This window comes from Pundamilia nyererei, unplaced genomic scaffold (assembly GCF_000239375.1).
Source record: "Pundamilia nyererei isolate P.nyererei 1_Seehausen unplaced genomic scaffold, PunNye1.0 scaffold00014, whole genome shotgun sequence".
Classification (NCBI taxonomy): Eukaryota; Metazoa; Chordata; class Actinopteri; order Cichliformes; family Cichlidae; genus Pundamilia; species Pundamilia nyererei.
The window spans coordinates 1,172,310-1,194,203 of NW_005187415.1; the positions used below are offsets into that span (position 1 = coordinate 1,172,310).

Below are 21,894 nucleotides of genomic sequence, written 5' to 3' on the forward strand. Positions count from 1 at the left end.
TCGTCTCCTTTTGCCATCTCTTCTTCTGTTTTCTTTTATGCTGCTTTACCCCTTCCTCTCTCTCTCTCTCTCTCCGTCCTTTCCATGTAATTGAAGTCATGAATTCATGCTGAAGGCAGAAACGTCCTTCTCTTAAGTTGTAATTATTTTGTATTATTTATTATTAACAATATTTTATGTACAAATAATTAATTGACATTCATATGAACTTATAAGGAAAGCTTGCTTTTTCTTAAAAATTAGAGCAAATACACATTTAATCTTCAAGAAACGTTGGCTTTTGTGTTGTTTCCTGTGGACTTTTTCAGTTAACTAATCTCTAGAAAACATCCATTCGCTTCCGCTTATCCTTTTCAGGGTCGCGGGGGGTGCTGGAGCCTATCCCAGCTGTCATAGGGCGGGAGGCGGGGTACATCCTTGACAGGTCGCCAGTCTGTTGCAGGGCTAACACACAGAGACAGACATCCATTCGTGCTCACATTCACTCGCGCATTCACACCTATGGGCAATTTGGATTAATCAATTAACCTATCCCCACAAGCTGCATGTCTTTGGACGGTGGGAGGAAGCCGGAGTACCTGGAGGGAACCCACGCAAACACGGGGAGAACATGCAAACTCCACACAGAAAGACCCCGGCCTGATGGTGGGATTAAACTCAGGACCTTCTTTCTGTGCGGCAACAGTGCTAACCACCATGCCACCGTGCTGTCCTTTTTTATGCTGCCTGTCATATTTATTTGCTTTGATTATTTCTTTTTCAGTTTTATTTTGTATTAAATGTTGGCTTTGATTCAGAGCATAATATATTGGGGGCTAGTCCGGGATGTAAACTCAATGTTCCACTGGGCAGACATAACTTCCTGCAGCAATATATCAACGTGCTGAAATGTTTAACTAATCTTTCATGTTTCACTTGCCCTTCCATTCAAAAGATAGGTTTTAAAAATATTGCCATAAGTTAACAGTGTCACAGGTTGCTAGATTTCAGTTTAAACATCGCAGACTAAGTGCAGCTGGTAAGCATATTCGAATCTCATTTAATCCCAGTGCTAACCACCGTGCCACCGTGGTTACCACAAGCATTTTCGGGCAGAAAAAATAAGCCAGTGACCACAACTGTGATCAGTTATACAATTTTAAGTTCAGAAATGATACCCATTTGGTTTCATGTCTGTCCCACATGCATTGTATAATTGTAGAAGACATTTATTCTGCACAGCACTCCTTACATTTTCTGACCACCTGGGTTTGTACTTTGGCTCAGTTGTGCAGCAGAGTGCTGCATTTATCCAGTGACTGTTCCCGACGAGGATTTTGCAATAACAACAGCTTAACGTATGTGTTTTTTATGTGTCTGCATTATCCAATCTACGCCGAAAAGCTCTGTCCGTTTATGTCTCCCGTCTGTTTAAGTGGCACAGTGCTGGTCGTTTGGCAGTTTTGATTATGGTATGATGGCCTAATTAGTACGAATAAAAGCTGTAAACGGAATGTGGAGTACACTGAAAAAGTCTCTTTGATCACCTTGAAGCAAAATGCCAGTGTGGACTACTTTTTCCTTTGCACTCACACTAGTGCACACAGAGTTTTCGCTCTAAAAACCCTGAAATCTTCATCAGATTGAATTTTCGAATCCTTACTCCAAATGTGTTTGTCTGCGTCTCGACCGTTTAAAGCCTTGAGTGAGTTTGAGTGACAGCCAGTATCTGCAAATGTGAGTCAGTTCACCGATGGGGGCGTAATTAAGACTTTGACCTGTTTCGAGCTGCATAATCTGTCCTCTAAACAAGTCTTTTAGAGGTGTTCTCTTTCTTGTTTTCACATCATTTTATTGCCATTGTCTTTTTCTGTCTTTGTCTGGAATGTCTTCTTTGATTGCTGCCACAGTGTAGGTAGGCTACTGGGCAAAAACCTACAGTGATAGGATGAGCTGAGCAAAGACCAACATTACACCCTGTACCACTCACACAATGCCCCCACATATGTTCGTTTAGTTAGTTTGTCTTCCTTTTGTTCTACTTTCTTTGTTTTTCAGTTTAGCTCATTCTCGTTTGTATTTTTTGTAGTTTTGTTTTTGTGTCTCCAGTCACACATCTGCCTTGGTCTGGCACTGCAGTGCTTGTTCATCTGCCATACACTCTATTTACCTTTTGATGATGCAATGCGGAGTGATGGCTCCACTTCTTAACCACTCCAACTTCGCAGCACTCCTCCCTTTCTTCGTGTCACCGACTTTCATTAACACCTGCCTGTTAATCCAAATTGAAAAGTTCCAATTGTTACATTATTGATGCAGTGGGAGGGGAAAAAAATACACTTAAGTTGTTTTGTATTGGACTGTTAGGAGATCCCCCTTTTCAATCAAAGAAATTGATCTGGAATGTCTATAGTGTCTCCTTCTCCAAGCATTACTTTGCTTTTGGCTTTTCCATTTGCTCTGGAGTAGCACCTCTCCCATTTGCCGACTATAAAAGCTATCTAATTAAGGCCACGATGGGCCATGACAGGAGCAAGGAGCTCGACCGGTCCTCTTCTAATGAGCAGAGGCTATGATTGACCAGTGGATAATGTATTCTGCCTGCCAATATCTAAGTATGGATTTTCTCTGAAGAAATATGAGAACAAGAAAGCAACGTGGAGACAGAAAACGGTAGAGTGTTTTAAAATTCTGGGAGGTGAGGATTTGACAACTGTGAGTGAAAAGGAAGCAGAACTAGAATAGAGGCAAAGTGGTAGAAAATAACAGCAGCCTGAGTGTCTTGGCAGGCTTAAGAGTAAGAAAGAGTGAGGACATGGAGAATGACAGAGAGGGATGAACAACAGAACAAGAAAACAAGATTTTCATAAAGGGAAAAATCACCGACTGAGAAAGTGCCCCCATGCTGTCAGGAAGCAGCCGAGCCGGGCAGTCCTTCCTTGTATCAACAGAGATGAATGGCCTGGTGTACCCCATCACCATTCTCTGCTTTGAAGCTGTACTTGTCATAGCAGGCACAAAATGGCAAGGAAGTGCTTTACACTTGCAAGGAATTCACAAAGAATTCAGCTATTAGCTCTGTACTGAGTATTCATTGTATGCTTGTATACAGCAGCTTTCACTGAACAATTTACACATTTATATGGAATTTATGGATTATGGAATTTTATATACATATACTGTATATGAAAACAAAAAAATGGATGCACCTTTTGGTTTTAAAACTAAAACCCTTAAGTTTACATTCTTTTTAATGGCCACCACTGGGCACATCCTTTAGTTCCAGAAATAGGGTTGATTATACAGAAGTCTATGAAATATGAGCCTTATGCTTGTTTTTCATTGACTCTTACTAAACTCATTAGTAGATCATTTCTAAACACTTTATTAATGGGTCTTAATGACTAGTTTCAATTCATGTTGAAAATGACATGGTATAACTGTGCAGTGTCCAAGCAGAAGACTGGTCCAACACGTAAAAGCTTAAAGCGGGATTCTTGGAGGAACCACTTGAGGGTCGCTTCAAAAGAAGTCAACTGCCATAAACTCAAAATGCTTCCTGTTTTAGAATAAAAAAGGTTTAGATCCTAGAGAATTTTTTACATTTTTCAGTTGTGATAGGTGCAGCTACTTGGATTGACAAAGGATGAGGAAATTTAAGTACCTGCACTGGAGATCTTGACTGTGTTTGTGGTGTTGGAGCATTTTTAATGGAATTATCTGAAATAAAGAAGTTTTGATCTCTTTTTTTTTTAGGGAAATCCTTGTGTTTTATTGGCAATTAGCCACTTAGCAGATGTAGAAAACAACAACATGTTTATATACAGTGTACTCAGGGAGATCTAGTCTGTGTTTGTGACCTCCAACATCAGATGTGATATAAATATTAATTTAATAGATGTCTTTCTTTCATCAGAACGACAGCCTACAAGGTCACTGTTTGTTCAGTGAAAGTGTAAACGTAACTAGTTAGAGAAGGTTTCCTATTTTGAGCTGCTGACTGCCACAGTTTTGCCTGCTGAAGTGACAGCTACTGGAAGCAGATTTTATCAGATATCGCCCAGTACAGGTAATTGAAGTTTTTTTTTTCTCCAAATGACAAATTGACACTGTGCTTGGTTAATTTGCTCTTGGAGCTATCACCTCTTACAATGCAATTTTAAAAAAAGAAGCAGAACTTTTACAGTTTTTTTTTTCTAGTTTTGTTTTGCAGAAGAAAGTTGTTTCAGTTCTGACATTAAAGATGCCCTTTCACCATTTTGTACATTGTTGTCCTTGTAGAAGTAGGATGGTGCACTTTAGAGAGCGTTGGCCCTTGAGGAAATGAATGGTGAAGACAGACCGAAAATGTTCCAAGTTGAGCATATTTTAATATTTGAATACATTTTATTGCAACAGAAGCTGGAGCTCTTCTCCAAATGGCAATGTGAATTACTTAAGATAAAGGGATAGAGAGAGAATGCGCAGACATTTACACAGCACAGATGATGATGATCACTTAGAGAGGACCAATGAGAAGTAAATGGACAGGAGGAGGGGGAATATGCTTGTATACTAAAGGACCTGCTGAGGTGTGTACGAGTGTTTTTAACAGCTTTTTTTGAAGAAATAAAGATTACTCAGGTCCCTAGATACACACTTTATTCTGAGAAGCTACTTCAAGCTCAAAGCATCAAGCAAATGGAGAGAAATGTGTGCTTTACTCCACAATATACTGTTTATGACTTTTTATGCAGAGCAGCTGGTGTCTGCTGGTGGGACATTACTGAATTATATACTGAATATTTAGTCTGATCGTTTTATGTCAGCCATATTTTCTTTGACATTTGGCATTGCTTTATGATGTGAATAAAGTTCCCATTAGGGCTGCCACAAACTATTATTTTGATAGTCGACTAGTCACCGATTATTTTTGCGATTAGTCGACTAATCAGATCATTCATCCACTGGACGTAAAACTGTACAGCTTATTGCACCAGCAGCATCTGCTCTTATATAACTATTATTAGCTTGCAGCTTTAAGTGTTTAAGGTGCTAACTAAAAATAAAGACAAGATGATAGTTTATTAAATTTTAATGACATTTGCAGATTGTTTCGGTTAAGTTTAATAAACTCCTTGCTATCTAAAATATAACAGGACACCGGAGTATATTCTCCAGCATCTCACATTTCTGATAATCAGTTGTCTGCTTGACATTTATTCGGCTGTGTAAAAACTATAACTTTAATCTCAGCCAAACCGATTTACTCAGGAACAAATAAAATACTAAAAAAACAAAAAAAAAACAAAAAAACAATATCATTTTTAAGTTATCTAAGTGACTTATATATGTTCAACCTGAGTAGCGAAAGACGGCGGTGGGTTAGAAAATGATTTGCCGGGAGTCCGGTGTTCTCACGGCTCTAGTGAGCCTAGCCCCCGGCTAGCTATCGAGCTAGTGGGTAACAGACGTCTCCGAAAACGTCGGAGCGCTTTTGAAAATATGTGGTGTCTTGATAAACTGAGCAGATGTTTGAGGTTTACACAGCTACATTCTCACCTGCAAATATGTTAAAGGTTTATTTTGTGACCCAGAAAGAATAATAAGAGTAACATTAAAACTAACTAGCTGCCGCCATTGTTGGAAACTGAGCAGGGCCGCGCTGTGAATTCTGGGACACAGCTTCTTCTTCTTCGGGGTTTAACGGCAGCTGGCATCCTTGTACATGCAGTGCTGCTATCTTCTGTTTCAGGCCGTTATTACACTCTTAAATCCTACTACTCATTGATGTGTCTTTTGTGATCTTACAAAGCTTCAAACAACGCGTCGACTATTAAATAAGTCGTCGACAATCGTCGACGTAATCGTGACTAGTCGACTAATCGTGGCAGCCCTAGTTCCCATAAACACAAAGGATAAAAAGGGAGCGAGAGATTAACCTGCAACATGCCTTATTTCGCATTGTGTTTTCTGTGGTTTGCCATAGTGCCAGCAAACTGCAGCTTTCACCAGGCGAAGAAAAGTAGTGTTCCGCATTCAGCAGCTTAGCTCTTGGCTCAAGGTTGGGGTAGCACAGCAAATTATCCGCAAGCTAAATGCTTCTAATGAACAAGTGGGTTATTATTAAAAGTATATTATATACTGAGCTCTGCTGTCCATATGTGGCTGGAAACCCTATACAGCCTGAGCCCTACCACTGTGGAGGGTGTGTGTGTGCACGCAGATAGACTGCCTAGGTGGAGCACTCAGGGACAAAGCTGGGAAGATGGAAACATACTGTCAGTCAGCTGTGATAAAACGCCTGCAGGCATGTAAGGCCTCACACAAACACAGAGCACAGACTGACAAGGTGAGCTGGCTTAATTACAAACCCACACAGCACCGCACATATAAGAGCTTGTCTGACTGGAAGGAAACTTAAACTGAATCAAGCAAGTAATTATGTCTGAAAATGAGCATATCTTCTTTCCAGAGTGATATTGAGATGTTATGTTGTCTTTGAATTACAAGGCTGGTAGTATTTACTGTTGCTTTTGCTAAGCGGTTCCTTTCTGGCCTTTTCAGCCTGATCTCGCATCTCATTCATGTGTTTGTCCTTCTGCTTCTTCACATCTTCCCTCGTATCTTTTCTCTGATCTGTTATTTGTGGATGTAGCTTTAGCCGTGACACAGTGTACCCGGCCATGCTGTGCTGCACAGTGTTTATATAATTAATGGCTCAACATGTGCAGTCATAGAAGTAAAGTGCCAGTTTAGAGGATTTGTTCAGTTGTCACCAGTTTTGTCACTCGCTTGTGTGGCCATGAGTCATTTGTATTTAGTGCTGCAGCAGTTCGTTTTGTCAGAGTACGAATTTGCACAAATTAGATAATTATTAGTTTTCATTAGAGGGCCAAATGCTGATCGCTGCTTCTGTGGATGCAATATGAATATACTGTCACCAAATAGTTTATATTCCTGTTAAGAATCTAGTTAAATACAAGTTCACCTTTTTGCTTGTTTTTCTTTTCCCTATTTAATTAGAAAGAAAACGTCCGAAATACACATTTACAGGTGCATCTTAAAAAGTTTTTGTTATTCAAAAGTCTTAATCATATTCCAAAGGATAAACTATTTTATATTCTGCATTCATTACATGTGAAGAGAAATATTCAAGTCTTTTTTTTATTTTCATTTTGATAATTGTGGCTTATAAATCACAGAAATCCAGTATCTAATATGAATCAACAAAGGATTTACAGCACGGGAATATCTTTCTTCTGAAGTGTGTGTTTATTTATACACACTTTACTGTTTTTGAGGTTGCTTTAGTGTCACAGATGTGACCATTAGCATTGTGGAGGTTGCTTTGTTAGTGGCTCTTCAGCTCATCTTTTTTGGTCAAGTGTTTCTCATCTTCTTTGTTACAGTACCTTACAAATACTCAGTGGGATTAAGACTGGATGAACGTAGCTACCCATTCGGCCAAAACCGTGACATCGTTATCAAACCATTTGGTGGCAGTTTTGGCTGCTCACAGTGTCTTGGTGGAAAAGGAACTCAGAATCTCTATAAAGCTTTTCTGCAGCTGACCACCCAAACTAGCAAATGACATGGCACCTGAGTCATCACAGACTGCAGAGACTTGAGACTTTCATTCTATTCAATTCAATTTCAATTCGATTTTATTTATGTAGCACCAAACAAAAGTTTCCTCAGGGCGCTTTATATTTTAAGTTAAAGACCCTGCTATAATAGAGAGAAAATGGAGAAAGCCCCATCAATTAAATGAGACCGTTATGAGCAAGTGTTTTGGTGACAGTGGAAAGGAAAAACTCAATTTTAACAGGAAAAAACCTCCAGAACCAGGCTCAGAGAGGGGCAGTCATCTACCGCAACCGGTTGGGGGGGAGGACGAAAGGACAAAAGACATGCTGTGCCTCTCCACTCTTCAGACTCTAGGACCTTGATTTGCAAAAGAAGAACAAACTTTTGTTTTATCTGAAAAGAGGACATAGGAGAACTGATCAGCAGTCCAATTTTTTTCTCCACAGCCTAAGTAAGGTGCCCTTGACAGTGTCTGCTTCACAATTAACTTGATCTTTTTGACTGTAACAGTTGTAGCCCTTTTCCTAATGCATGGTGGCTCTTGACTGACACCAGCCTCAGTCTACTTCTTGTGAAGTTCTGTGAAAGCCTTGATCAAAGTTGCCTGACAAGCTTCCTAAGGCTTCGGCCATTCCTGTGTGTTTTACACCTTTTTACTTGCACAATTTCCCCCCCCCAGTCAACTTGCCATTAATATGGTTTCATACAGCACTCTGTGAGCAGCCAGCCTTTTCAGCAGTGACCTTCTGTGACTTACCCTCCTCCTGGAGGGCGTCATCTAGACAACTGTCAAGTCAGCAGTCTTCTCTGGGTATGTGGTTACATCTACTTTATTACCCCGGGCAATACACAGTATTTATATTGTCTGAATAGTAATTTACTCAAACTATGCATTAAATATTTTAATAATTTGGGATTTTTTTAATTCAACATTGATTTTTGATGATCAGAAATCAGAAAGGGTTTATTGCCAGATGTTGAGCAGGTTTACAACATTAGGAAATTGCTGCATAAACTTGTATTTGGCAAAATGGGGAAAAAGAAAGCTTGAAGTATTTCAGTTTATTATTGATGAATGTATGAAAGCTCGTCTTGTTGGAAAAAAGTTTCACTTTTTACTCTCTCTAAATATGTTTTTTGAGATGCATCAGTACATTTTTGTGCTTTTACATCCCTGAGAGAAATGCAACAACGGTGCATCAGCGTCGAACACGGGAAGCTGGCAGTTCATGTTTGACATCTTCAATCCCTTAAAGCAATGGGAGGCTCACATTTACTTATTTGAAGCTGGAACATGATTTGTTGTTTGGTTAACACTCTGTTAATTAGGGCCTGGTGTTATTCAATAATGGTATTGACACCAGCACAGCATTTTGCTATTGATACTTATCTGTATACTTATTGATTTTCTTCCTTAATGGAATTGGATTTAAATCTATAACCAGAGCTTATTGTGGTCTTCATTCATTCATTTATCATAAAATCCTGAAACACTACAGCTACATGCCATATTGTCCCATTAGTTCGCCAGCTTTTTCACTATTGTGCCGAGCTGTTCATATAACTTAAGTTGTGGATGGTTCTACTCCTGTCTTTAACCATCAGAAATTGTTCCTATTTCTGTTTTTCCCACTCAGCTAAGCAAAGCTACGTTGGATTCGTACCTTTTATAACTATAAACAACAGGAAGACTGTAATTGTGTACGATGTCTTGGCAACTGAGCATAGTGATATCTCCTCTTCTCCATCCTACCCCTTCTCTTCCCTCCTTCCATCCATCTGCCTGTTTGTCTGTCTATAGATTGAGCAATCTGTGGAGTAGATCTTGGCCAGTAGGCGGTTAACTAATATCGGCGTCTTTCTCCCCGTGGTTTAGCCACTGTTGGCGGAGTCTTCTGTTCTAAGTCTCCCTCTGATTAACGTCTGTTATTAGCTCTAATGAGCTGCTTAGTGATTGCCTGGGTACAGCTGCTGACATCCAGGAGGAACACTGTCTTTTCTGCTGTGTTCCTTATCTACTTTTGCTTTCTCTAATTTCTTCTGCTTTAATCATTGGGTGAGATTATTGACTTGGTATAAGCATTGTTTTCCTTCAGGCGGTTTAAGACTTTCTCTTCAGTTTTCCTTGAAGCTGTCTCTCTTTGTGGCTTTGTTGGCCTGAGCATCGCCCTGGTATTCACTGCTCTATTTGGTTTAGGGCACAATCACCATGTTTCTAGGGCTGGGTAATAGCATTTGGACTGGCAGAAATAGAATCAACCATTTGTTTTTGGTGCTCTATCTCTTTCTCTGTCTGATTAAATGTCTCTCTTTCATTCTCAATCAAGCGTGGTCTTGTCTGCTAGACAAGACCACGCTTGATTGTGGCAATAGCAGCCACTTTGCATTTATTTTCTACTTCTATACCCTTAAAGTGGTCATATGGAACTTTCATATAAGCCATAAATTGAAGTGCCCAGGTGGTTATTTGTGTGTGTCAATGTGTCAGCAAAAGAAAGGGTCAGGGTTTTTGAGTTGTTGTTGTTTTTTTTTAAGGAGGACTAGTAGGATTGTCACCATCAACCTGTCCAGAGTGCACATTTTCTCTTGCCCGGTATCAGACCTAGAGACCAGTCAGAAAACTTGGCAATGTGCGCTCACTAGGGGAAGATTTGTATTCCCCAGCTTGTTGGTGAGTAGTTGCTGAAAGTTAGCTGCAAAAACCTCTAAAAACCTCTTTGTGATTGCAGTTGCCAGTTGCCTGCTTGGAAGTTGCTGAATAGTTTGGGAATACTTTCCAACCACTCTCCAAGCCGGAGTAAAACTTTGAAAAGAGCGAAGCAAACAGGAAATGTTCTCCTTCAAAGCAAAAACAACATAACTTTAAGGACAAACTGTCTCCGATTCCATTTGGTGTGACACTTTTCACAGTTTCACTACTGCCTGGAGAGTAGTGGGCAAGTGTTTGCAGACAAACTACAGACTAAAGCCCCCTGTCAAGACCTAAAAAGCTAAAAAGAATCGATATTTAAAAAGTGAGTATTCACATGTCCAGGAACTTGAATCTGGAATGCCTAAAATGTTTCGATATAGTTCAGTTTTCCATTCACATAAATCTCTATAAAATTTTAAATCTGTCAAAACCAAACTACAGGATGTCAAGTATAAACTTCTGATACCTGTTTAGATATGTTTGAATATACGTGCGACCAGCACAAGGCATAGCCAAAGTTTTGTATGCGTAAATGTAAACGGCATAGCTTTACAGATGTCTTCAGATTTAACTTTGGTTCTTGCTTATTAAGGTGGTGTATAAATAAACCAATCTTTTGTGTAAGTATATCATTAGCATGATGAGTAATTTCTCTTACAGTTTGTTTGTTGTTTTGTTTTGGGGGGTTTTCAGTATTTGTGTTTGAAGGACGATCTGGATCTTTTTTTTTTCTTTGTTTTGTGACCAGTACGTGCACGACTAAAACTGAATTCATTACCAGAGGATGGGTTTTTTATAGATTTTCTTTTTTTTATAGAGTTATTTCCTAAAGGGATATTATTACAACAGGAAAAAATAGGATAATTGTGTCTGTTCCACAAAAAAGTCAGCAGGTAGAGACGAGAAATATAAATATAATATGGATGAAATGAACGAAGAGTATCCGGGAGTTACTCATCAAGCGCTATAATAGCCACATTTGATGTTTCTAAATGCTGTGAGAGTGACACGTCTTGACCTGCTGTTTGGAAATGATCAGCGCAATCAGACAGGCCATCGTCGTCGTTCAACAGTAGGATATATAAAGCTGAAAATCAATAGCTGCGCTTTCATCTGCATCCGGCCTCATCTTACTTCCCTTTATAATCAGAGATTCTCTCATCGCTCCAGATAAAAAGCAATAGAGCTCCTAAATGATCCAGAGAAATAGTTCTGTCAAAAAATGATTTATCTTCTGTGAATAATCGCAGGGGTTATTGAATATTTTTAGATTAACTTAATTACTTGACTATAAAAAGCCATAAATTGAAGTTCTCCTAGCTGAGAATCTTTAGATCTTGCAGAGTCTCTATTTCTCGTGTCAGCTGTGTGATAGGGGGACAAAGAAAAGAAAATCTGTTTTATCATTCTGTCACCAGCAAAGACGCATTCTGCTTGACCTGATGCAATTGGAGGCAATTGAAACAGTCATCTTACCATGCTGCTGCTGGTGGTGCGTGGTGTTTTCGATTGCATCATGACCATGTGTGGAGACGCATACAGGCAAACATGCACACACAGTTGCATTTTAACATGAACACACTAACCCTTGCACACATAAAGGATTGGGACGTAAGTGTTTGGAAACGGCACCGCTTATTGGGGATATTTTTTTCTTTACTCATCAATACAGAGGATTTAAAATCAAAAAATCAAGAGGTGATCACTGTGCAAACTTTTAGCTACAGCATAGTCCTCTATTTTCAGAGGTGCAAAAGTGATTGGACAGTTCACTGTCCAATCACAAGATCTGGAGTTGAATCCTAGTGTGCTTTTGATATCTTCACTGCAAATCTCAATGTGAGGTCTGAAGACATGTGAATACAAGTGAATATTATACGAGACAGATTTTGTTTTAAAATCCAGTGTGGTAGTGTGCAGAGGCAACCCCCCCCCGTCCCAAAATGGTGTTAAGTTAAATCCTACTTGTGTGTATCAGCACAGATGTTTGTCTATGCAGCGCAGGGCATTTACATATTTTGGGTGTTTTGGCTTTGTGTCTGCTGCTGCGTGTTTAATTGTGTCTGCTGCCCCTCAGAAAGTCTGTTTCTCTTCTGTTTTTCCCCCCTAAACAAAGGCCACAGATTACACACACTAATGACTTAATGGACTGATCCTTCAATTACATGTCATGAAACTTTCCCAAATCACACATTAGGCAGGCACATTTACTATGCCTTGAGTGGATTGGACATTTTATCCAATCAAGTAATGTTCATGTGTTTGTAAAAGCAGGCAGCTCAAATTAAGCAGAAGTAGAGATTCTTTTTTTTTTCCTCTGCACCTGTTGGTTACATTAAAGACTTTTTTTTTCTCCTTTTTTTTTTTTTACATGAAAGTATGACTTATTACACGTACCCTGCCTATAGATACAGGGCAGTGGTTATAAAAGTACATTATGTAAAAATAATGATAATAAAAAAAAATGTTAATAGCTGGTCAAATAAAAATGGTGTGACATCGTTGAAAACATAAAAAACACAAGGGTATAAAGGCATTCATATAGTTTTGCCTGGGTAAATAGCAAATAGCAAAATTGTAATAAAATCAGTGTGATTAAAAATCTGTTATGCAAAGAAAAAAATAGAAATGCTTGAAATGGGCTATGGGCAAAAGAGTAAAGGGACCATTAGGGTTGTTATTAGTGCGAGGTTCATAGCCAGCATCCCCGATGGTGTGAGAGTGCATTAGTGCACATTGTATTGGTGAATTCTACATCTGTGAAGGCACCATTAAAGCTGAATGATATATTCTCCCTTTGGAGCAACATATGCTGCCACCCAGATGAAGCAAGACAGCGCCAAGCCACGCTCTGCACTTAATGCAACAGGATGCCTCAGAAGAAAAGTGTCTGTGTGCTAAACCGGCACCCATTAAAAACATTTGGCACATAACATTTGGCCCCAAACTGTTGAGCGTTTGAAATTCCTTTATCAAACAAGAATGAAAAAACCTTTTGCTTTCAGAAGCACTCCTCAGTTGCCAAAATCTTACAGACTGTTGTTAGAGGCCAGGTGATGCAACACAGTGGTAATTATACCCTTGTTGCATGTTTTGAAATGTGTTCAAATCCAAAATGTACATGCAATTTATAATAAATATAAAGTATAAATATAACAATGCTTTAGTTGCATTATTCTCATCTCTAATTACTGCTCAGTGTGGCTCAGGGAAGGGCAGCATTTCATCTTTCTGATTGGTGGGACATAAATATGATTAACCAGTTTATGTTTTACTTATCATAGTCTGAAACAGCAACAACTGTAAATCCTAGAAGTTTGCAATTTGAAATTGTAGTCTGTTATCTTGTGCTTTTGCTGATCAATTTTAACAGTATTTTATCTTTTTTTTCTGCCCAGAAACTGCAGATGGAAATGACCTCATAGCTAAATCTGGTACAAGACATTTCCTTTTATGTTATTAATGGGTTTTGTGCACATATATATATAAATAAATAAATGAATGAATAAACAAACAAAGAGAAAAGTAGGACAACTTTTCAAGTCCTTTTTGAAAAAAACTATACTGCATGACGTACAAGAGATTCTAATATTGCAGTTCATCGAGTCACGTAAGAAATTAAAAAAACAAAAATGGTGAAAATTTGTCTTGTGCATCTTAAAATTGCCTTTAATTAGGCTGTGTCTTCCTCATAAAAGAACTACCCCTTTAAAAAACCCACACAACACAAAAAAGCCTTCCTGAATCTTAAAAAAAAAAAATAATAATTCCAAAAAACTTCACCCTTGGGAAATGATCAGGATATTTTTCCCTTTAATAGAAGCTGACTTTTCAAGCTGAATTGGACTTTTCATGTGCAAATTTGTTGATTACACCTCTAAGCAGCAACAATAGTGATTATCCAACCAGTAATTTTGGTAGAACTCACTAAAACAATGCAAATCTGGGTGATTTAAGAGACAAATTGATGTGTATTGTTTGGCAAACCTTTCTTTGCTTTCTTAATAAAATTGCCTGCCACGTAACAACGCTTGCAGAGTGTGCGAATTGTAAGCCCTACCAGGAACCATTGTGTCGCCTCAGCTATGATTTGTGCTATTGATCGCCCGTCCCCGTTACTACCACCACCCCTCCACCTACACCACCACCACCACCACCACCAACCATATGCTATTATTGTGGAATTAGAACACTGTGGCGGAAAGCACAAACCTCACCCCAGCCAATGTTGCATCTCTCTGGCATTACCATGGTTACACGACTGTGGAATATGTCGCCAGCTGCGCGCCTGTTGATTCACACACACATCTGTGCTATAGAAATGCGCCACAGGGCTGGCGGAGCGCTGGTATTGGGCAGGGCTTGTAGGTTTGTAGCGTGTACAGAGACAGCAGTAGAAACAGTTAATGTGACGCTTGCTCAACGTTAAACACTTTAAGCTTTCTCATACAAGACACCATCTTACCCCCGGCAAAGTGGATCATTATGTGTGCACACATAGGCAGATATGGTATTAATAGCTGTATTCCATTTGATGTCAAGGACTTAGATTATCTTGCCAAGAGCTTTGAGGGCTGCTGGTTGATATATGGACACAGGGCTTACAGTGCAGATAGTGGGAAGATGAGAACATTGTTAAGTGATTGTGTAGATTCATCTTATCATTGGTGAGGCTGAAGTTCAGCGCTTTCACTAAGCTTAGTAGTGTACTTTGAAGAAAAAAAATTGTAACTTCTAAGAACCCAAAAAATTAAGCCAGTGGATGACTTCTTATTGACTTCAGATAAATTTCTATGCCTCCTAACCCCCCCGAAAATCATAGTTTGTTAATTTATTTATAATAAATTATTTAATTTATTCAATTAATCATTCCTCTGTTTACCTCAGCTCATATCACTTCGACCTGTTCACTCTTCCTTCACCTCCAGCTGTCTGTTTTCATATCTTCTCATCACACACTGCCATAATTTTATTATCTCCGGTGATTTTGTGCGTATGCGTGTCTGTATGTGTGTTTGCTCACACTAAGGTGAGACTATCAGGTTTTCTGGGGTGACACTCCTCTTAATTATCTAGCAGTATGAATCGCACCTCTGTAAAATGTTCTCTTCTCGTTAACAACATTGTTATCAGACTAATTGTGCCACAGAGAAGAAGTCGCAGGGTTTTTGTTTTTTTGTTGTTGTTGCTAGAGCCAAAGTGACAGTTGGGGGAGGTGTCAGTGACAGGCAGGGACTTTGAACAATCATCAGTGTAACTTGCAGCTAAGGTGTGGCTTTTTTTAGTTCGAAGCCTTTCGTCGGTGTCACTGGGGTGTCATTCTGAGGGTGAAAAGTGGATTGTGACATGTTTGGATCCAGCATCCAAATTGTAAACCATTAGGTTCATTAGATTGAACCTCAAACCAGTGCTGTAAATGATAAATAATGACTGCAGCACTTTATGTGATATTGTAAGCTTTGGGTGTTGAAATCTTATTAAAGCCAATTGGGTTTTATCTCTCTTTGGCCAAACAAAACTCAGGTTTGCTTGTAATTAATCTGAACCAGCAGAAGGTTGTCAAACGGGACTGTTTTTTATTGCCAATTGCTGTCTACATGGACACGTACCCGCTCTCTCACTCGGCACACACACTGTCTTTGTGATTACATCAGGCTAAACTGGCTCGTTTATCATCTTACATCACGTTACCTTGTGGCCCGTAGTTGTAGAGGGCAGATGGCAGCACCGGCGCGAGCGAGCACGTCGTGTGTGCTTGCGCGCGTGCACGCTTTTGTGTATGTAGGTGCCTGCACTCAGTCTCTGGAGGTGTAACCCAGCACAGCATGCCAAGCTGTGCCAAGTGCTCACAGCTGGCAGCAACCAAGCAGTTGGTCTCTCTGGACAAGTTGCCCCCTGAGCCAGGACAAACAGGAAATGAGCCCTGGGGCCTGGCAGGAAACTGGCTGTTGGGCCAGTAGTGGTGGAGAGTTGGGAGGGGGTGAAAGAGCGAGTCGGGGCGACAGCTCGGAGAGGAAGGGAAGCAACAGAAGAGGTGTCAAACGTCTGTGCTACGAGAGGTTCAGAGAACGAGGGAGGAGGGAGAGTAGAGAAAAAAGAAACTGATGCACGAGAGGTTAGGAGGCTGTGTGAGAGGATTTATGTGCGTGGGCATCACCCAGCTTTGGGTTGATGGGTGTCATTCAGTTTAGAATACTAAATGAAACATGTCCGGCCATAACTGTGTCTTTATGCCCGAGTATCACTTTCCTTTCAAACATTATGTCTCTGCCTCGCTGACAGCCAGGGCCCGACACATTATGTTTTTATGTGCATCCCAAACGGTCAACACATAAAAGACAGTGTTTGTGTACATAACACCTTTTTAAGGAATTCCTTGAAATTTGACACAGCTGTTCACTGGGACTGAGTGATCGGGTTTTGATAGTCAGCTGTCAGCGTCGCTAATGTGACATTTCATAAAAGCCTCGAGGGGAATTGGTACAAAATGGGCTGTTGAAGCCAGGCTTTGCCTGAGTGGCCCACACTGGATTAATAATGATCATATTTCAGCATATCGGGGGGCTCATTTAGGAGTCTACAAAGGTTTGGTTGTTGCTTGCTACTTAGCCCCAACACTTCCAGCCTTGTGCCTTCTCAGCTGATTGACAAACCACGTTCCTGCTGTGGAAGACTTTCCCAAAGAAAGCATTTTATTGGGTCGCAGCTAGCAATGGTAGACCTTCTACCGTATGAATATTCAGAATCTGTAGGTAGAGATTACTTTTTAGCACCTGAAGCTGTCTGGTTTCCATTTCTAGTCTGATTTTAGTCCTTCTGACAGGTGCACAAGTAGTTGCTTACCTGCAGGTCAGATAACCAGAGGAAATCCTGGCCCAATTATCTACTGGCTACACCCCAGGCCTTCCCCCAGAAGCTCTGCTGTTATTACTGACATCGACATTAGTCAGTGTGTTTTGAGACTGAAGTTACTCTGACCTCACAAAACACTTTTTTGCAATAACTGAGTCTCGTTAGGATACAGTTTCACTTAAATTTCTTAATATTATAAAACCATCAGGTGGTTATTTTGTACATCACGGTAGTAATTCAGCTTTATGGATTAATAACTCCCCGTCGTGGCTTGTTATCCCCTCACAAAATGGTCTCCAGTTGTAGAGCAATTACTGCTCTGTAATCACTTTTATTGTCGTGTAAGTTTGTTTTGTGCGTGTGCAGTTTTGTGTGCCGGCTCCTTGGCCGGGCCGCCAAGTCTGCAGTCTGTGTGCGCTGTGCTGCTCTGCCAGTCAGATCACAAAATGCCAGTTTTCTCTGTGTACACTGCCACTGTGTTTCATTGAGTTGGCTGTATCAAACTAGTTCTAATCTCCTACCAAGGTGAATGTCAGACCTGCTCTTTTACCAGCTGACACTCTGCCTCTGAAGAACCTGAGAATACTATTTGGCAAAAGATTATTGTGCAGGCAGGACTCACACAGGACTAAAGCAGCCAAAACCCTCAGTCACTGATGTGAAGTTCACTGAGGCCTGAACTTCCAGAAATTCCCCTGGCTCTTATTTGTGAAACATTTCTTCAGAGACACGGATCATGTCCCAGACATGTATTGTCAGCTGGTCCTTGGTGTGAAGGAAAAGCTCCCGGAGTAATCACCAAGAGAGTTTCTTAAAGGAATTTCCACTGAGGCATGGATCCTATGAAAGTGATTAGCAAAACCATCTTTTGATGACAGGTCAACTGTTACAGTCTGTTACCTGTTAAAGGTGGCCTAATGGCCCTCCTCTTCATTTTCCCCCCCATCTGCGTTGTATTTCCAGTGTTAGCAAAACACACTGCTGCTACTGTGAAGGCAGATCAAGTGAGGCAGCTACAGATTTTTAAATAATCTGACATTTAGCTCACAGCTTTGATTCTTTTATCTTTTCAACACTGAACAAAAAGAGCTGTCTGGACTACCTGACAATAAAACTGATTAAATGACCTGAGGTTTGGCTGCTGTTTAGCATTCATCCATGTGGGGCAGTGTAGCCCTGTGATAGAGCCACACTGAGTCCTCAGTGTACTCCTGCTGCACTGCTCCTCTTTCCTCTTTGCCTGCACTTTTCTGTGTTCTTGCTATTCTGATGAACTATGCCCAGTTCCAGTACAACCGCCACACTACCTGAAGCTGCCCCTCATAGAGTCGAGGTTTGTCTACTACAAATAGACCTTAGCCACGACAAAGACTGATTTGAGGCTTTGGGATACTCAGGGACTCTCAGAATACTAAAGCAGTGGAGCTTTCATCAGCTTGTTATAATCAGCAGTGACACCATGCAAGTACCGGTGAGCCTTTCAGCTACAGGTTTAATATTGTCACTGCTCAGAACTGCTGCAGCCCAAGAAGATGCCTGTGCTGTAACATCGTCAGCCATTTTTACACAAAGATCGCACATTTTTGCTGTTCTGAGATCACTCCCCGTGCTGTCCCAGCTGCACAAAACCAGCATAATGCTTTCCCCAGTTGTGTAATTTTTACATAACAGGCCTGCACTTAGAATTCTGAGAGTCATAACAAATGTGACACATAAGGTTTGATGTTGGAAATATGAGGGGATATATCACCTTAGTCTTATCGCTGGGTGTTTGTCTCGTCTGTTTGCCTTTGTCTCGGTTGCTTTGCTACCTAATTTAAGAGTCTGTCTTCTTCAGAATTCAGCGTCTTGAATAATTAACCTGGAAATTGCAGTTCAAAGCAGCAGTTGTAGTTGTGTTGTGTTGTGTGTCATCTGGTTACAGATTTGTGTCTTTGACAAAAAAACCCAAACAAACCAGCGGTTGCTAAATGACTGGCAAACTTTTTTAATGGTTGGTGTTCCATCTGTTGCTGCTGAAAAGCAGTGCCAATGCATGAATAATTTCCGTGGATAAAATTAAACTAGTCTACAAACCGTGCTCCCTGATGATCTACCAGCATATATTATCCTCACCTCTGTGGCTCCCCGTCATCGGGTTTGGTTCATTTAGGTTCGCTGGTTTTCTTTCTGTGGAATTTAAAACCAAATATCACAAGAAAGGTGAAGTTTCTGATGTATTTGTTTAAATTACTTACTTTAGGATTAGTGGCACTTAGCCATATTACCCAGCCGTAAGTAACATCTGTCTGTGCAGTGTTCCCTCTTTAGAGAGTTTGTGTTAAAGTTATTGTTTCTTGCATCGCTGTAGACGATGTAAAGTTGCGTACTTTTGCTCTATTATAACAGCTGCTCATACACTGTGTTTAGGTCCAGTTGATTGTAGTTGACTTCTGCCGTGGCCTCAATTTAAGCTGAGGAAAAATGTTGAGTTCTCATCTCATCAGATGTCTCAGAGTGGTAACATTTCCTCAGTGGGTGACCTCTTCCTCTCTCGATATGTTTACACTTCTCATTGCTGATTTACTTTCTGTCTGTCTGTCTTTCTTTCTTCTTTTTTTTTGATCTCTTGCCCAAAATGGGATTTTATGAGATTATATCTCTGTATGTTTGCACAAATAATGACTGCTATGTCTGCCCTCTGACTGTAGTACGTCTCCTCTCTCTTTTCTTTCTTTTCTTTTTCTTTTTTTTTGCATTATAAGTATTGGAGTAAAATAAACTGTACTGTCATCTAATCAGAAAAAAAAGAGCCTCTGACGACTTTCATATCTGGTATTAAAGATCTGGTAGCCGTGTGAACAAAATTAGATTTCTGTGCTACTGGACACGTTGACATGTCCTGATGTAATGGGATGAAAGACCTCACTGAAATGAAGGAAGCATAGCCTCTCGCTCTACATTCTGTCCATCCTTACCTGACTTTAAGCAGACAAGACAAATGAAACAGCACACACACACACACACGAGCATGCAGCGTAGTTGTTAGCAGCTTTGTAGCCCTGGCCCAAAGCCAGCTCCCTGTCCGTCTGTCTGTCTGTCAGACGGAGCATGCTCATTACAACCTTGACAACATTCCACTGAGGTTGCCAAGGATACCAGGCAGAGCTGGCAGGACCTGCGTGTATGTGTATTTGAGTGTTTAATAGGAACTCACACAAATACGTAGACCAGTGTTTTGGTTATATGACCACACACACACACACACACACACACACACTCTGTCTTTGCCTTTGCTCTTTTTCTCTCTCTCCCTCTCTCTGTCTCCCTCTCTCGCTCATTCTTTTCTCTCTGTAGATCATTGTTAATCAGTCTCGTCCCATCTCCTCTCCACTGGCTGTCAGTGGCTTGTCAGAAGCCCGTCAGAGCCCCTGCAGTCCGTCACACACTACTGCCGTTAATGACATCTGATGACACCCATCGTTGAAGTCACCCACTGGAGATGACTGGGGACTCGGCGTGCTCGCAGCTTAGGAATCGTTTCTTTTGTTCAGCCCTGCAGTGTGTTTAAAAATATATCTCCAAACATAATTCTGCTTTACTTATGTGCAGACTGTTTGTGTTTCAGCTCGCCTGACCTCCTTCACCTTGCTTTTCACAGCTCCCTTTGAACTCACTGCAGTAGGAGTTTACATCAAAGGTCATGTGAAAACCCTGAATTCATCAATAAATACTGAACTGTTTAAAAATGGTACATTTAGGATAGACGTACAGCTAAGATAAAAGATTGAAAGGTCTAACTCCTTTCAAATACCAAGTTATTGGCATGAATTTGACTAGTAAAACTATTTTTTCCGGAAAAAATATGTTAAATACATTCATGCTGTCTGCAACATGAAAAGCACAAATTGTCCTTTGTGCACAAACTCTGTAATATTTTCGAAATGTTCAAAGAAGCCACGGGAAAGGTTGAACCGCTGTTCAAAGATGATAATCATTAGGCTGCTCTAATAGGCCTCTTTTTAGTGTCTTCCTACATCCTTCCACACCGTCTTCACTGCTTCATCCCCCCTTTCATACCTTTTGCTCCAATTTGTCAGCGTCTTCGTTCATTTCCTTACATCTTTCGTAACCCACCCACTTACCTCTTTCCTCTTTCCTGCTCCTACTCTCCCTATTGAATTAGTCCTCCCCATGCACCTATGGCTGTATTGTTCCCCTGTCAGGGTTTATGGTGACAGGCTTATGGCAGAGCCCATGCTGTGCTGGGAACCTGGCATCGCTCGCCATATCTCTCCCCTGAATTCTCCCATTTTCTCCTGTTGTCTTTTTTTAAACTTCCCTTCTTTTTCTTTGGCCCGTCTCACGGTCTTTTTATCTGTCAGTCTCTTTCCCATAAGCAGCAAATTCTTTACGCTCTGTCGTTGTTCTCATTTTGTCTTCTCCAGAGGAGGAAGTGGAAAACTTTGACGTGTCCAGTCTCCAGGAAGAGGCTCTGAGGAATATTGAGGCTGACAGCTTCTGGTGCATGAGCAAACTGCTGGACGGGATCCAGGTAAGCTGTGTGTTCAGCCTGTGCAGGTTGCCTCACAACATTTTCAATAATAGGTCTTAAAGCCACTACATGAACTTCCAGTAACAGATGCTTTACCATATTACTGATCCTCTTTAGTCATCACTCTAAGCAGAGATGGAAGAACTGAAAGGGTGTTCACATATTAATCTCTTGACAAGACATCAGATATCTGTCAGCTGGCTAGCTTTTGTTAGCTAGCTACCTGTTGTTTAACCTGTTGTTTAACATTTAAGTCCTCTCTTCTTCC

General features: G+C 40.5%; 1 protein-coding gene across 2 annotated transcripts in view; it reads left to right on the forward strand.

The window, feature by feature from the left end:
• The window catches only part of tbc1d22a (TBC1 domain family, member 22a), a 159,499-nt gene that overhangs the window by 68,097 nt on the left and 69,508 nt on the right, over positions 1–21,894 (forward strand). For both annotated transcript variants that reach the window (XM_005725117.2, XM_005725116.2), the window contains exon 10: positions 21,520–21,626. In XM_005725117.2, the coding sequence (XP_005725174.1) occupies positions 21,520–21,626 (107 nt within the window). The remainder of the gene's footprint in view (positions 1–21,519; positions 21,627–21,894) is intronic.